Source organism: Taeniopygia guttata, chromosome 8 (assembly GCF_048771995.1).
Source record: "Taeniopygia guttata chromosome 8, bTaeGut7.mat, whole genome shotgun sequence".
In the NCBI taxonomy this organism is placed as follows: domain Eukaryota; kingdom Metazoa; phylum Chordata; class Aves; order Passeriformes; family Estrildidae; genus Taeniopygia; species Taeniopygia guttata.
Window position 1 is genome coordinate 6,036,978 of NC_133033.1, and position 14,720 is coordinate 6,051,697.

At 38.1% G+C, this 14,720-nt stretch overlaps 1 protein-coding gene across 8 annotated transcripts in view; it reads left to right on the forward strand.

Moving 5' to 3' along the window:
• EPS15 (epidermal growth factor receptor pathway substrate 15) overlaps positions 1 to 14,720 on the forward strand; it is a 68,544-nt gene that overhangs the window by 40,277 nt on the left and 13,547 nt on the right. For all 8 annotated transcript variants that reach the window (XM_030279278.4, XM_072932925.1, XM_072932924.1 and 5 more), the window contains 5 exons: positions 1,493 to 1,578; positions 6,899 to 6,971; positions 11,573 to 11,734; positions 12,343 to 12,540; positions 14,394 to 14,591. In XM_030279278.4, the coding sequence (XP_030135138.4) occupies positions 1,493 to 1,578; positions 6,899 to 6,971; positions 11,573 to 11,734; positions 12,343 to 12,540; positions 14,394 to 14,591 (717 nt within the window). The remainder of the gene's footprint in view (positions 1 to 1,492; positions 1,579 to 6,898; positions 6,972 to 11,572; positions 11,735 to 12,342; positions 12,541 to 14,393; positions 14,592 to 14,720) is intronic.

Below are 14,720 nucleotides of genomic sequence, written 5' to 3' on the forward strand. Positions count from 1 at the left end.
GCATGCATGTTGCAGTGTAGTAATGGCAGCCTATGGGTCTAACGTGTCCTTGTTAATATGGATATTGAAGCTAAAAAATGTTGGCTTTTATGTTCCTGCCCCCAACCAGTTCTTCTGAGCAATTGAAAATAAGATTTGAACTACATTTTCCTCAAGTTTGATGCTGGCATTAGTGTGCAGAATTTCTTTAACTGGTGAAAGAAGGAAGCCTGGAAAAAAGTTTTTTTTGCAGCTAATATTTCCACATGTTCCTTCTATCCTTGTCATAGGAGAACTAAAAACTCGCCTTGGAATGCCAGAACCAACACTGCAAAACTCCTGTGTAATTCTGTAGAGCAGGATTAAACATCATAGCTAGTTTATCTGTTTGAGAAGCTGTACACTAACCAGTTTAAGAATAGCTATATAGGTGGTTCTTTGGTTTGTTTTTTTTGGTTGTTTTTTTTTTTTTTAATCCCAGTTCATACCATTTGTGCTAGTAAAATACGCCTGAATAGTTCGTAGCTGTGCTGAATGATACTCCCAGCCACAGTGTGCTCACAGTTTAGGTGTTCATAGCTCTTGGTTTTTTCCTTCCCCTGAGTATCAGTTTGAGTAAGCACATAGTTAATATTATCTTGCTTTATCTGTAGAGAAACTTAAGCATTTAAAAACTTTTGTGTTATTTTGGGGGTATCACTTGCCTTTTAAAATTATATGTATACACTTGTCCTTGGAATGTGGTGTTTGTCCTGGATGACTTTATTCAAGACTTGAAGCAGCTGATGTATTATAGGAGGTACCTACAATGGCTGTTGCTTTCTAAGCATGTTCATGTTGTGACAAGGCACAGAAGAATAATTACAGCATTTGTAATTTCTGTCTTCAGCATTTGTTCTCTATCCATTTATGTGTACTTTTCCTGAAATAAATAATTTGTATTACAGTCATTGTCTTATGAAGACATTAAGTAAATGGGAGCTCATGGGTGTAAGTTACCCTGTGAGTTTGTATTATCAAAGTTTCAGTGAGTACTCTGGAGCTTCTTGTCAAACCAGCTCAGTATCCCTTAAATCCTTGCAAATCAGTGTCTGTACTCTGCAACATGAGGATCACCAAGGTGAAGAAATATAAAAGTAGTAAGCAAACCTCTCTCAAATGGCTGCTAGACAACCACCTAAATATTAGCTGTAAGATGAGACTTATTTTAGAGCAAGAGTCTATGGTTTTTTGTATGATTAGGTAGTCCTGTGCTTTTGTGGAAGGTGTCTTCAAAGGTGTGCAGGAGACGAACTGTCTTTGAATTGAGCTGTCTCCATGCTTTGGCTGTGTGATGTGTTCTGCTCATACAGCATCTGTACTCTTTAGGGGTTTCTAAGATTGAAGATTTAAAATACAATGCTACCAGCAGTTGTTACAAGAGGACAGCTCATGTTGCCACAAAAAGTAAAATGAATGTAATAGTTGAATAGCATAAGCTCTAGACTAACAGTGTTTATTTTTTATCTTTCAGAGTACTCAAGGACCGAATTCTGTAGCAGATTTTTCTGCAATTAAAGAACTTGATACATTAAACAATGAAATTGTGGACCTGCAGAGGTATGTAAGGGAGGAATAGCAAAAGTTGCCTTGGATTCAGTTGTGCTGTTTACTGTTTTTTAAAAAACAATTCAGTGCAGGTGGTAGTACTCTGCTGAGTAAAGGGTCAGCATGCCTGTAGTACTGTGTGACACTGCTGCTCTCTGCTCACTCACAGGAGTGCACTCAATGACAGCAGGACTGTGAAGAGTCTGTCCCTTGTGTCCTCAGGTTGTGTTTCAGAGAGCTCTGTATCTCAGCAACCTGACCTGGAAATATTCTCCATTGTTCATCTTTATTGGTAGATGTGAATGGAGCAAATCTTTAGGATGCTGGAACCATATATACATGGTGTTAGTTACCTTTTATTTGTAGAGGGCATTCCAAGGACTTGGTTTTGGTGGCAGTAAGGAAGTGAGATGGAAAAAATCAGTAAGTATGCAGGATAGGGAGTGGGAAGATGACTGTGCATGGACCTCTGCTAGGGTTTTGATGGGGGTAAAGATGGGGATGCTGCTCTTGTGTAATAAAATAAACTGCTGGACTGAGAAAAATTGTTTTGATGTCTGCAGACACTTGGATCCCATTAATTATTTCTAAGATAATTAAGATGACTTCAAGTGACTAAGAAAATCGAACTCATAATTTCTATAGTCTTGGTAATGCTCTTGAGACAGCAAGTATTTTTCTTCTGTGTTTTTCTTGTTACTATCATAAATCCACTGAAAATTCTATTAAGAACAGTAAATTTTCCTATTTTTTAAGTGCGGGTGCTTTGTCATGGTGAAATCTGCCTCTCTAATTCATGTCACTTGTGGGAATGATTTAACTTGGCAGTGTGTCAGAGCACAGTCTGTTTCCTAAATGCATAAATATTTTTTCATTTCACTTGCTTATTCTCTCTTATTACTCCCACTGCCTCCTTGCTTCTCTCTGCTCTGCCTCCACTGTTCTTCAGGTTATATTAATTCCAATTTTTGACACCCACTTATTAACCTGAAATAGGATTTGCAACTGTGTATATTTACTCTTGGTATCTTAGAAGGAAATAAATTGTTGGCTGGCATGAATTTTTAGATGAAGTTGGTTTTCAGTAGGTGGACTTGCAGCTTAACATGCAAGCCAGACTGTTTGAGTCTGGTTTTCTTTTCTTACTGTGAGGTATGAAGGAACCATGGCCCTGAAAAAGTCACTGCTTCCATTTCTTGAGGGGAAAATATACATTGACAATTATTTTAAATTGAATGATACTAGATTGTTGAAGAAGGGTAGAGGCAACTCTTAATGTGTATTTGTTTTTAGAAAGGGGGAATTTACTTTGATATGAATTAGAGGTTCAGAACAGATGGGGATTAACAGTGTGCTAAATGTAGGAAACTTTTAATCTTTGATGAATCCACACTTCTATTACCACTGGTGAATTACACTTTCAGACTTGATAGTTGTCATATAAAAATGTAATTTAAGCTGAAGTTATTTTTGTTCATTATTAAACAAAATAGATTTTTGCTGTTGGACTCAATATATAAGACTTCTAGTCTCTGACTCCATGGAGAAGTGTCCAATAGCTACATTTGTGAGACCCAGTAATAGAATTTTAATCTATTTTTGAAGTGCACTTCAAAAAGCAAAACAAAACAATAAAAAAGGCAGGAGAGGAAGTGGCCAAAAGAATGACAATGTGTGGAGAACAGCTTTTGGAGAGACTGAGTAAAGAATACAGAGGTGATGTCTTTGTGGCTCAGCAGTTTGTGTGGGAAAGAGGTCTGGTGGTCAATAGCTTTGTTAATCTTACTTTGATAAATACAACGTCAGGAAGGTGGGGGTTGAGGATCAGATGAAAAATAAAATGCAGAACACTTATTAGGGAGGATAATAACCCTCTGGTGGGGGGAATGATCTGCCTTGGGACATTGTGGAACTTACATCATTTTGAGCCTGTTTGCACTGCTGTCTCTGAATTCTCTTTCAGTTGCACTATATGTTTAGAAAGATATTTAAACCTTTTCTTGATCAACATGGTGGGAGGCAGGACCATTCTTTTTCAAGCCATAAAACCTTTTCCTTCCCCAGGAAACCCAGCTTTATTTTTTTGCTTTCAAAGTTAGTGTTGGCCCACAAATTCATGGAATTTCTTCAGTCTTTACTGATTGAAGAATCAGTACATTCCTCTTTAAGCAGAGGAGTAATTGGACTTAACTTGGGATATCTCACCAGAGATGTCATCCTTCACATATGCTGGATAGCAACATTTAAATCATCTTGAAGTATAAATCAGGCTAAAAGGACCATAAAGCTGGTGAGTTAGTATCTTGATAGCAATGAAAGAGCAAAACAAACCCCAGAAAAACAGGACAGTCTCTCCCTGCCATACACTTGCATCAAACCTTTGTTTCAGATTTCAGAGATCTACATTACTTTAGCAAAGAACTTTAATGTAGGATAGATTGTTTCTTCTCAACCTCTGGTTTGGAAGTAACTGAGCTGTTGCAGCAGAAGAGGTTGTGAGTAACAAATGCAAGGCAAACCCTTGGCATTTTTTCTAGTATTGCCAAACTGAATTACTACGACATTAGGAATTCCCACAACTACAGATATATGTGAAAATAAGAAATATTGGGCAACTATGAGTATAGATAATGCTACCAGCTCTGTGAGTAGTCATCATCTTATTATGGGAAAGAACTATGATTTTTTTCACTTTTGCATCTAAGGTGATTCAGCCCAGCCAGGGTTGAATGTTTGGCTTGAACACCTCTGCTTACACGGGGACAGATATTTGCAATGTGCTGGCTTCCATTTATAAATTACTCCATTGACAAATTAATATTAAATTTAGTGTTTTGGTAAATCATGAAGCATCTGTATGGGAGAAACCATCTATTAGTCATTGCTTTTAGTTTATTTGAGATGAGGTTCTCCCTACCTGACTGCTATTAAAATGCATAGGGAAATAGTATTGCTTTCAAAAATTGATTTTAATTGGTTTCAAGTGTCCTTTGTTGGCATGACCACAATTCTTTTTGGGTTGTTTTTTGGATATAGTAAGGACTTTATGATCCAGGAAATCAGTCATATCCAGAAAATCAATTTTATTACTTGTTTTTGGTTCTTTCAGTTGCTGAACATACCTAAAGGGGCATAGCAAATAGTTTATAAAAGAAATGGAGATATTCAGAAGAATTAGTGAATTAAGTAGTTCTGTGTTGTCTTTTCTTTGAAAGAAAGAGGCATTTCTGGGGGGAGGATGGGATGTGTTATGTGTAGACTATATACATTCAGATTGTTTTCCTTTGCCTGAGACTGCTGCCTGCCTAAGCTTTTCTTGTTCTGCCTGACAATACTTCTTTCACTTGATTCTTTCCAATTCATTGTTTGTGCTCTGATTTGGCTCATGGAAGTGCCAGTGGCTGGGTGTTGTATCCTGTTGCTTAGTCCAGATTGCAGGGATTTAGGTACCTGGCTTTTGCTGAAATACAAAGGAAGTGATCTGCATCTCTGACAGACTCAGGCACATCAGTGACAGGAATGTATAAATGCTTTATATTAACCAAACATACCTGCGTGCAGTTCTGTTTCTTTCTCATTTTTCCACCCCAGCAGGAAAAATAACAAGTATTTGTTTTCTTACTCTTTTTTATCATCAGTCAAGAAGAAAATATATATTAATGTTGGCTGTGGTTCATGGGTGTTTGAGGGCTTGAAGGTATTTTTCAGCCTGATTTTTACATAGATCTGTAGAAGTGCTTTACTGAGACCTTTGTTCTTGGGAAGTTGTGGAAGCCAAAGCAACAGAGCTTGTTTCAAGCCTGTGTTGAAATGCTTTAAATATCTAAGTACAACTATGCTACAGATGCTTACTGAGTTGGAGGAGTGTTCTGTAGCTTTGATTGAAAAGGTAAAGATTTTTTTAGAATTTCCAGTTTCTGATGAACGGAGAGTGACAAGTTTTATGAAATTTATGAAATTTATTTTATTAATTTTATGGAAGTGTGATCCTTTATTTTGAAGGATCACACTTAACAGAATAATTAGCCTTGATCTTCAAAGTTCCTCTTTCCACATCTTTCCTTTTCCTTCCATTTAAACTTACCCTTTGGGCATAATCAGGGCGTTGTTCTTTAATCAGATAATGAGAAAAATAATAGCAGAGTATAATCTATAGTAATTATTTGTCAGAGCAAATATTAATTTAAGATCTGACATCTGGGTTCTTTTTATTTTCCATTGTGTGTGGTTTAGCAGTAAACTAAAACTTTCTCAGTTTGAGTAAAGAGCTTGGAGTAGACCTGCTTTACTTCAACACAGAAACGGTTTCTTCTGTATCGAATAAGACTAAACAAATAAATAGTTTTAGATTGATTAACAATCAATATGAATTTTCATAATTTTGGTTTATACTGGTAGTACAATCTAATAGCTTTTCACTATGGTATTTCATTTAGAAATGTTAGGTTTATTGTTCAAATTCTAACTTCAGTGTGTGTGTTGGTTTATTAGCAGAGACTTTATGAAAGTACATATCTACAGGCGATTGTGTAAAACCTGTAATGCTTAATGTTTTTCTACATCTACAAAAGCAGAAAAGATTCCATATGCTGTCTAGAGAGAAACACTCATGATTTTTTAATAACAGTAACACTTCTGAGTTGTATGCATTTTTTCCCCTTCTCAAAGCTATTGTTATGTCTGACTGATGAGAATTTATTGATGATAATTCCCCTGTCATCAGCAGTCACTTAGACTTGAATAAATATCTGTAGAGGCAGGCTTGATATGACACAGCAGATCACTCTGTGTGGAGTGTCTGAGGCAGATTGTGATTCCAGCAAGCCAAGCCAACCTTCCTGCTCCTGCCTGAGCTTCCCGAGAGACAAATCCAAAATCTGCCAGGCAAATGGCATTAATGGGCTCGGCTGGCCTGTGGGAGTGTTCCCTGGCTGCTGTGAGCATAGGCATGGCTGTGTTTGCAGGGGTTAATAGATGGAATCTGATGCAATCCCTCCCACTTTTCCTAGCAGTTTTCATTAGACAAGTGCTCCATAGCAACAGTGAGATCACTGGAGACAGTATTTCATTGATTTCTGCCACCCGCCCCCTTCCATTTTTGAGCCATTCTTATCACTGGAGTGCAGTTGGTGGAAATACAGGGGGGTTTATGCAGAACACTTCTGTGGGCTTCTGTCTTGTAAATAATTTGGAAAGCAGAAATCCCTCACATCTTTTTTGTTTAATGTTTCACTATGTATTTAAAGAGAGATACAGGCTTAGGGGGCTGGATAACTGTACCTGCTGTAGCTGATGTTCTTAAGTATTCTTGCATTGTTTGCTGGTCTTCCAGGGAAAAGAATAATGTAGAGCAAGACCTCAAGGAGAAAGAAGATGCCATCAAGCAGAGGACAAGTGAGGTCCAGGTAAATAAACCACCAAATTATTGTTCAGACACCTGATATTGCTGAATTGCACCATGTGCTGTTTTAATGACAGTGGGATTATTGAGTCTTTAGATCATGTCACTTATCCAGTAAAAAGAAAAAAAAATGGTAGCTAAAAAAAGAATATACTTTGAAGTGTATTTTCTATATAATTTTGGGTTTGTTTAGGTGTGTATATTTATATAACTGTGCAAGCTCCTATAGGCTGTATAGCATGCATGGAAAATGAAAAATATTACAAAAGACTAGATTTTTCTTTATTTTCTTTAAGCAAGATTATCTACTGTGTAATTAAAACTAAAGAGGACACTGTAGCACTGTAAATTAATTAATAAACTTAAGTGGCTGAATTAAAAGGGCTTGTGTATCAGGCTGCTTCTGCAGAAGCACAGTAATTACCAGCTAGGGAGAAATGTTGCTTCAAATTAGTTTTGCCTAATATAAGTGAATTTTAAAAAGAATCTGTTGATTTTTATTTGAAAGGATGATACTGAATTTCTTGAATATCTGAAAATCTAAATTTACATGTGTTTTGCAGATGTTAAAAATTATGCAGTCAGCATCAGTGTTTAGAGTGCTGACAGACTAGACAAGCTCTGAATTAAATATTGCAAAGCAATATTAAATTGTTAAATCAGTTAAATTTTCAGTTGCTGTTGTAAAAAATACCTTGTGTGATATCTGACCACTTATATTTATTTCTAAATTTATTTTAAAAATCTATCATTTTCCATAATCTTTACTTAAGAGCAAATAAATGCGAGATTTTGGCATTTCTATTTTGCTTGGGCTGAAAAGGAGCTAATGTGCTACAAGAGTTGTGAATTTTCTGCAGGGTTGTTTAATATCCTTGGAGTCTGGATGATAATTAATAGTGTGACCTTTGAGGAGATAATCAGATGCTGGCCTGTTGGTCATGCTGGCAGCAGCTCCAGCAGCTGCAGGAATGCGTGTGGAAGTTGCCCATGCCTGTGCTCCACAGTCATTCCCCTCCCCACCCTGCAGATTCCCTTTCCCACTGTTCACAGAATTCTCAGGGGCATTCCTGGCTTTGCACACAGGATTATTTTGTTGATGTCTTCTGGAATCTGTGTTGGCTCATGTGAGGGTTGAGTTTTTCGATGCCTTTGCACAAAAGGTTTTTAAGCTTGATAAAAACCTTACCTTGAATGTTCCAGCGTCATCCATGTGTGTTTGATAGGCAGCAGCATCACACAATCCCCTGAGTCTCTGCATCCTGAGCAGTGATGCTGGGAGCAGCTGTCTCAGGTCTTTAACCTGTCAGTGGTCACACACCGAGTTCTGCCAGTCTGCAGAGAAGGAACAATCTATTACTGACTTGTCTGAAAAATGAGAAACCTCCAGGATCAAACAGGAAATGGCTGCAGCATTTATTTAATCTGGTGGCCCTTTATCTTTTCTTATTCCTGACTGGTGGAGGATCTGCATGTTTCAACAAACTTTCTAGAACTTCAAAGAATAATGGGATAGATTAAGGATATCTTTCCCTTGTGCATTTTTCTTCTGGTTTTATTCTAATGAGGACATTTCTAAAGATGGTCTACGAAAAAAAACAGTTTGCTGTCACATGCCTCCTTGTTTCAAGCTAGTTTTGTGGCATGACACTTCAGGGTTTCTGATACCAGAATGCTTTCCACAGACCTGTTTGTAATCTCAAATATAGCCACGGTCAGTGATCAGTCAAACTGATTTGTATAGGAGGTGGGAAAGAATGACAGTTTTTTTCTTCTATAAAATAATTTCTAAACTGTGTAAATAGGTACTAAAAAGCAAAGGCAGGAAAAGAGTTGTGAAGAAGATGTAGCATATTGATGGGGTTTAATGTGCTTGTTAAAGTATCAGCTCTTTAGTAGCAGAGACTAAGAGGTGTTTCCTCAAAGTTACAGGCACCAAGTATCCCTCAGAACTGAATTTTCTTTTGCTCTATTGCAGTGCACCCGTGCCATTAGAAAGTCAGTGAAGATTTACTTTTCTGTCCTCTCGCAGGCTTGGCATTTTCTAGCACATGAATTGTCTTGGGAAGGACAGGCTGGCAAGCTATTAAATCCATTGTCCATGGAAATACAGATTCTTAAACTTTCCTTATCCAACACTATTGGCATAAAGAGTTACCATGATCATAAATCTAATACAAGGATTGTTATTACCATCAGAATGGCAGTTTGTAACACCTCAAATTTCTTAGTGGTTTTCATTTAGAGCCTCGTTTAGTGCTGCTCCTATGCTGAAGGGTGTTCTTTGAAATTGAAGCTTAATTACAGCCTGGTTTACTTCATGAAGAGGCATCTTTGAGTATGATAGCCAGTTTTATGTGTTGTATCTACTGCAGCCTTTAATTCTGGAGAGGTTAGGTGAACAGAAACCACCCCAGGTTTTGGGTTTGGTTGGGTTTTTTCTTTCTTTTCTCTTCTGGCAGCCATCAGGCTTAGTTAGGTCTCTTCAGTGCTTCCCTACTGCTGTGCCTAGGACAGACAAAAGTGGAGGTGGTCTATATTTAGCTTATGTGGATGTGAATTCTTGCTTCCTCTAGGAAAAAGGAGGCTGAAGTCTCTTTAAGCTGTTACTTTTTTCCTCCACTGCTTGTGTTAAGTGTCAGCTGATCCTTGCTTTTCAAAGCAATGTGAAAATGAATGGATCAAGAGTGTCCCAATTATTCAAGTCAGTAGCTCAGTAGCTGCTCTGAGAGCTTTTTGTTTGCACACTGGTTTTTCTCTCATAGCTTAGAAATAACCAGTATTTTTCCTAGTCTGACTGCTGCATACTGACATATTCTTCACTGAAATTCAGATTTTATTTGGGGGGCTTTTGTGGGGGACTTTTTGTATTTTGGTTTGGGAGATTTTTTTGCATGGTTTTGTGGTTGATTTTTAACATAAAAGCATCTCAGATGTATCTTTGGATAGCCCTCCAGCTGTCTTGAGGTTATCTAATTCCCCAGCATCTGACTGCTGCATCATATGCCTTTCTATTCCTGTCTGGCTTTTTGTCCTCGTTATGTGGAGGTGTTAGCACACAACACATGGATAAACTATCCCCCTCACCAAAAAGAACCCAAACAAAACACTCCTAGAAAAGGAGACCAGGATTGTACCTTAGAACAGCTCACAAATGTATGATCTAAGCAGAATTTCACATCTGCTTGCTTTCTTATCCTCCTTTTTGTTTTTGCTCTATGTTCATTTTTTAGTTGTTGATGATTCTTCCTGAAATTGCTGTATTTTCTCAGAAAGGCTGCAATCTTCTATTTTTATCTAATACTTTTCCTTTTGTACTAATCCGTTTTGATCTCCCTGTATTTTCTCTTCCTCTTGACTTTGACGATTCTTTATTCTTCCTAAATACTTTCCTTGACATGTTTTTCAGTTTTGTCTCTGCAGCTTGTTGACGTATAACCGTTTCTGTTGCTCAGAAATTAACTTATTATTTTATGATGCTACTTAATACACTTAAAACACAAGACACATACTTGCTGCTCTTTCATAAATCAAAAGATTTCACATTGTTGTGTATGAAATGTGCATTTTTTACTTGTATTGGTATATAGAAAATAAATTTTTGGCTGATCCTTGCAAAATTGGGGGCAGGAATGTCCTAGGAGGCAGTACATTTGGGTTAATGGTCTTTCACCATGCTCCAAAAAACAGTTCCTATTTTTGGCCATGTGTTTTTGAAGGGGGAAGGAGCAGAAAAAAGGATTTCTATTATGACAAAATCCCTGAATGTTGTGAGTTGGAAGGGGCCTCAAAACCCATCTCATTCCAGCCCCCTGTCGTGGGCAGGGTCACCTTCCACTATCCCGGGTTGCTCCAAGGCCTGTCCAACCTGGCCTTGGGCACTTCCCGAGATGGGGCAGGCACAGCTTCTCTGGGCAGCCTGTGCCAGGGCCTCAGCCCCCTCTCAGGGAAGGGCTGCTTACTAATGTCCCATCTAAACCTGCCCTCTGTCAGTGGGAAGCCATTCCCCTGTGTCCTGGAACTTCATGTTCTGATAAAAAGTCCATTTCCAACTTTCTTGCAAGCCTCTTTTTGTTGCTGGAAGGGGCTTTAAGATCTCCCTGGAGCCTTCACTTATCCAGGGTGAACAACCCCAGCTTTCTCAGCCTGTCTTGATAGCAGAGGTGCTCCTGCCCTCTGACCATCTTCATGGACTCCTCTGGCCTCACTCCAACAGGTCCATGTTCTTAACAAGAAACTCAGTAAAGCATAGTGCTAAAGCACAGGATAGAAACACTGCAGCAGCCTGGATAAAGGCAACTTTCAAATTCAGAATGAAAACCTGACCTCTGTGTGAGGAAAACAGTGCATCTGTGTGTTCGTGTATGATCTCAATACTTCAGTGAGATTTGTTTTACTGAAGAAAAGCAAAGGCAAACAAGCTGGTTATTTTTATGTCATTGAATTAGAATCTGAAAGTGCTTGCTTCTCTGATATCCATGTGAGCTTCTGGAAGATAATTTGTTGATACTTTGAAATCTGGGTTAGCACTGCAATTTGTACTGTGGAATTCAGTGGTTAAGGGGAGAGAAGGAACAAATGTCAAGCTGATGTGTTTTATTTCAGGATCTCCAGGATGAAGTAAAGCGGGAGAGCAGTAATCTGCAGAAGCTGCAAGCTCAGAAACAGGAAGCACAGGAAACCCTTAATGATCTTGATGAGCAGAAGGCCAAGTTGGAAGAACAACTTAATGACATCAGGCAGAAGTGTGCAGAGGAGGCCCATTTGGTAAGCTCTGGTGGCCAGTGCCCTTGGGAAGCATAAATGCCTTGCCTTGAAGAACTCAACCTTGCAGAGTTACAGTTGTTGGGGCAGGATAAAAGCGTTAATGAATAAAATAGCCTGAGTTGTCAAGGTTTTGTGACCAACAAAGCATAGGAGATACATCACTAGCTTTAGTGTTCCTAATTTAGTGTCAGTCTGTCAACAAACGTATTGAGGTATACTTGCACACAAATAAGGCTTAAAGCAGTTAGCAAAATTGTTACAATATAAATGTAGTTAGAATCACTAATTACTGGGACTGGTTTCTTAGTGGTTAAAACAATATCATCTTATGTAGCTATTGTATTACTTTAGGATATGAGATTATCTTCTCAGTACTAGAAATACCTGTGTTGGTCAGAAGAACAGCTAAAATTCTCTCTTCTTATTGCTACCAATAGAGAATTAACTATTCTCATTGTTCATTTGGGTATGAACTATAACCTCTGCAATAGCTATGAGAGTTTTTACTTTTTCTGGTCATAAATAATAGTATTTGGATGTGTTTGGAAGTGTTGTTTGGGTTTTTGATTTTTTTTTTTTTTTTACTTTAAATACTATTAATCCTTTAGATTGCCATGCTAAAGGCTGAAATAACAAGCCAGGAATCAAAGATTTCAGCTTATGAAGATGAACTGACCAAAGCCCAAGAGGAGCTGAGTCGCCTGCAGCAAGAAACTGCAGAGCTTGAGCATTGCATAGAGTCTGGGAAAGCACAGCTGGGACCTCTTCAGCAACATCTGCAGGATTCACAACAGGAAATCAATTCAGTAAGGCAGTGTGAAAGACCAGCCCCGCCAAAAAATATTTTGAGCTTGCAATCTTTAGTGTGGTTTGCCTTAAAGGGAAGGCGTTGTTTCCTTTATTCTTCACTGTTTGCTCATGTCTTTAGTTACTTACACATGTGTTCTGTGCTAGAAATTGTTAGGATTTTTAGAGGCTGACTTAAGTCACTCAAGATACTTCATGGTCTTTCTCCAAGTTTATTAATTAAAGGATTTAATTTATTATAGTCCATAAGTAATTTGTCATAATGTGATGAATGAAAAATGGATAATGCTGACTTAAATTCTGTGTCCAGTAGTTATTGAAGTTTTCATCCTCCATAGCCTGGGGCTTGCTCTCACTGTTCTCTAATTGAAGTGAAGTTGATATAAAATTACTGATAGCATTTACTTAGTGGATTGTTGAGGGGGGAAAGTGAGGTGGATGGAAGAAGAAATTGGGTTGAGATGAGACACTGAGAGGCAGAGAGCCCTCTGATTTCAAGTGGCTGCTGTTGCACACTTCCAGTTTCTCTCTGTAATCAGTGGTTTGTTATAACTTCAGTGATGAGCTTGCACACCCTTTCCTCATGGTTCTCCTTCCCTGTTGCCAGCTGTGTTATATGTTAGCCACTCACACTTGTACCAAGTTGAAAACAAAAGACAAAGCCTACCTTTGAACCCTAGAAATGGCTGACTTTAGAGTTGGCCATTTCACACAATTCACATCTGTAACTTGCTAACAAGAATTATAACAGTCATAATTTTAAAATATGGCTTTTAATTTAGAAACAGAGAAGTAAACAAATGGAATTTTTTTTCATAATTTCATCACAGATGGAGAGAAGGTTATACCACTACAGTGGTTTTATATGGCAAGAGATGGTTGCCATGAACAGATTTGAGACTGATAATGTAAGTGGTTATGCATGACTATACTACAGACTTTTTTTCACTAGGTTTTGTAGCAGTACTCCTGATTTTATTGCTCTTGACTTCTAAATAAGGAATAGTAGGTGCTTTGGTGCTTTAGGCAAGATTATCTAATGGCTGATCTGCAGTCAGTTAACTTGCAAGACACCTGATGGTGTCTTTGCTGACACCCCAGTAACTCTATTAGGTGACTGACCTAGCAGAGTTCAGTGGGATTTAGGCACCCAAATATCTGACTAGGTTTATTCTTTTGCAAAATCTGCCAGACCCAGTAATTCCTTCATAACTGGCAGGTTGGTTGTAAATGCGTGCTGTAAGGCACTGCATTATGCATCTTGCTGAAATAACAACATATGAATATAAGTGTCTGCTTAGGAAGATATACTTGGTTTTTGTAGACTTCAGAAGTCATGTGGGAGATGATAATGAAATCATAATGTTCCTTCTTGGAAGATAAGAATTCTGACAAAGCAGCCTTTTTAATTTTGAGTTTAAGGAAATTGCAAATACGTAATCTAGGAAAAAACCCAAACCACACACACACACAAACCCCTGTTGAAAACAAAAATAAGAAAAAAAAGCCTAACCATAACTCCCCAGCAAAACTAAACAAACAAAAAACCCCTGAAACCTTTGCAACTTTTCTGGTGAGTTTGAATAGCAACAAGTCTTGGTGTTGCCAGTGACACAGTCTTTTTCCTTGGCAAAAGGTGTGTTCTTCAACCACTCTGGACTTCTGCTAAATAAAATTTCTGCTTATCTCTCAAATTTCACTCTTTATTTGACATAACAGGTTTTTATTACATTTGCTTTTGAAAATAAGATTTTCAGACATACATCACCCACCTTATATTTGGGAGGGATGGCCATTTACTGGCTTCCATGTGCTACCATGCTGATGCTAATACATGTAATTCTGTTTACAGGTGCAGACAAAGCTTCTTGAGCTGAAAGAACTGGAAAATAACCAATTTAGTTGGCACTCTCAGCCCCATAGTACACTTGTTAATGGAACTGTGGATCATTCTAGTCTTAGCAACAGCAGCAGTGAAACTGCAAACCTTAATGAGAATGCTGAGAGGGAAAGTATAGCAGAAGAGGAGCAAACAAACAGTGTGTCTCCAGTGAGTAGTGTTTTGCCTACTTGATCACGATGCAATGCAGCTGTGAAGTTGGAATAAGTTATGAATGTTCCAAGATTAATTATGTTTTTAAACACTTGCACAACTGAAATTTCAGAGTGTTTTTCTAAG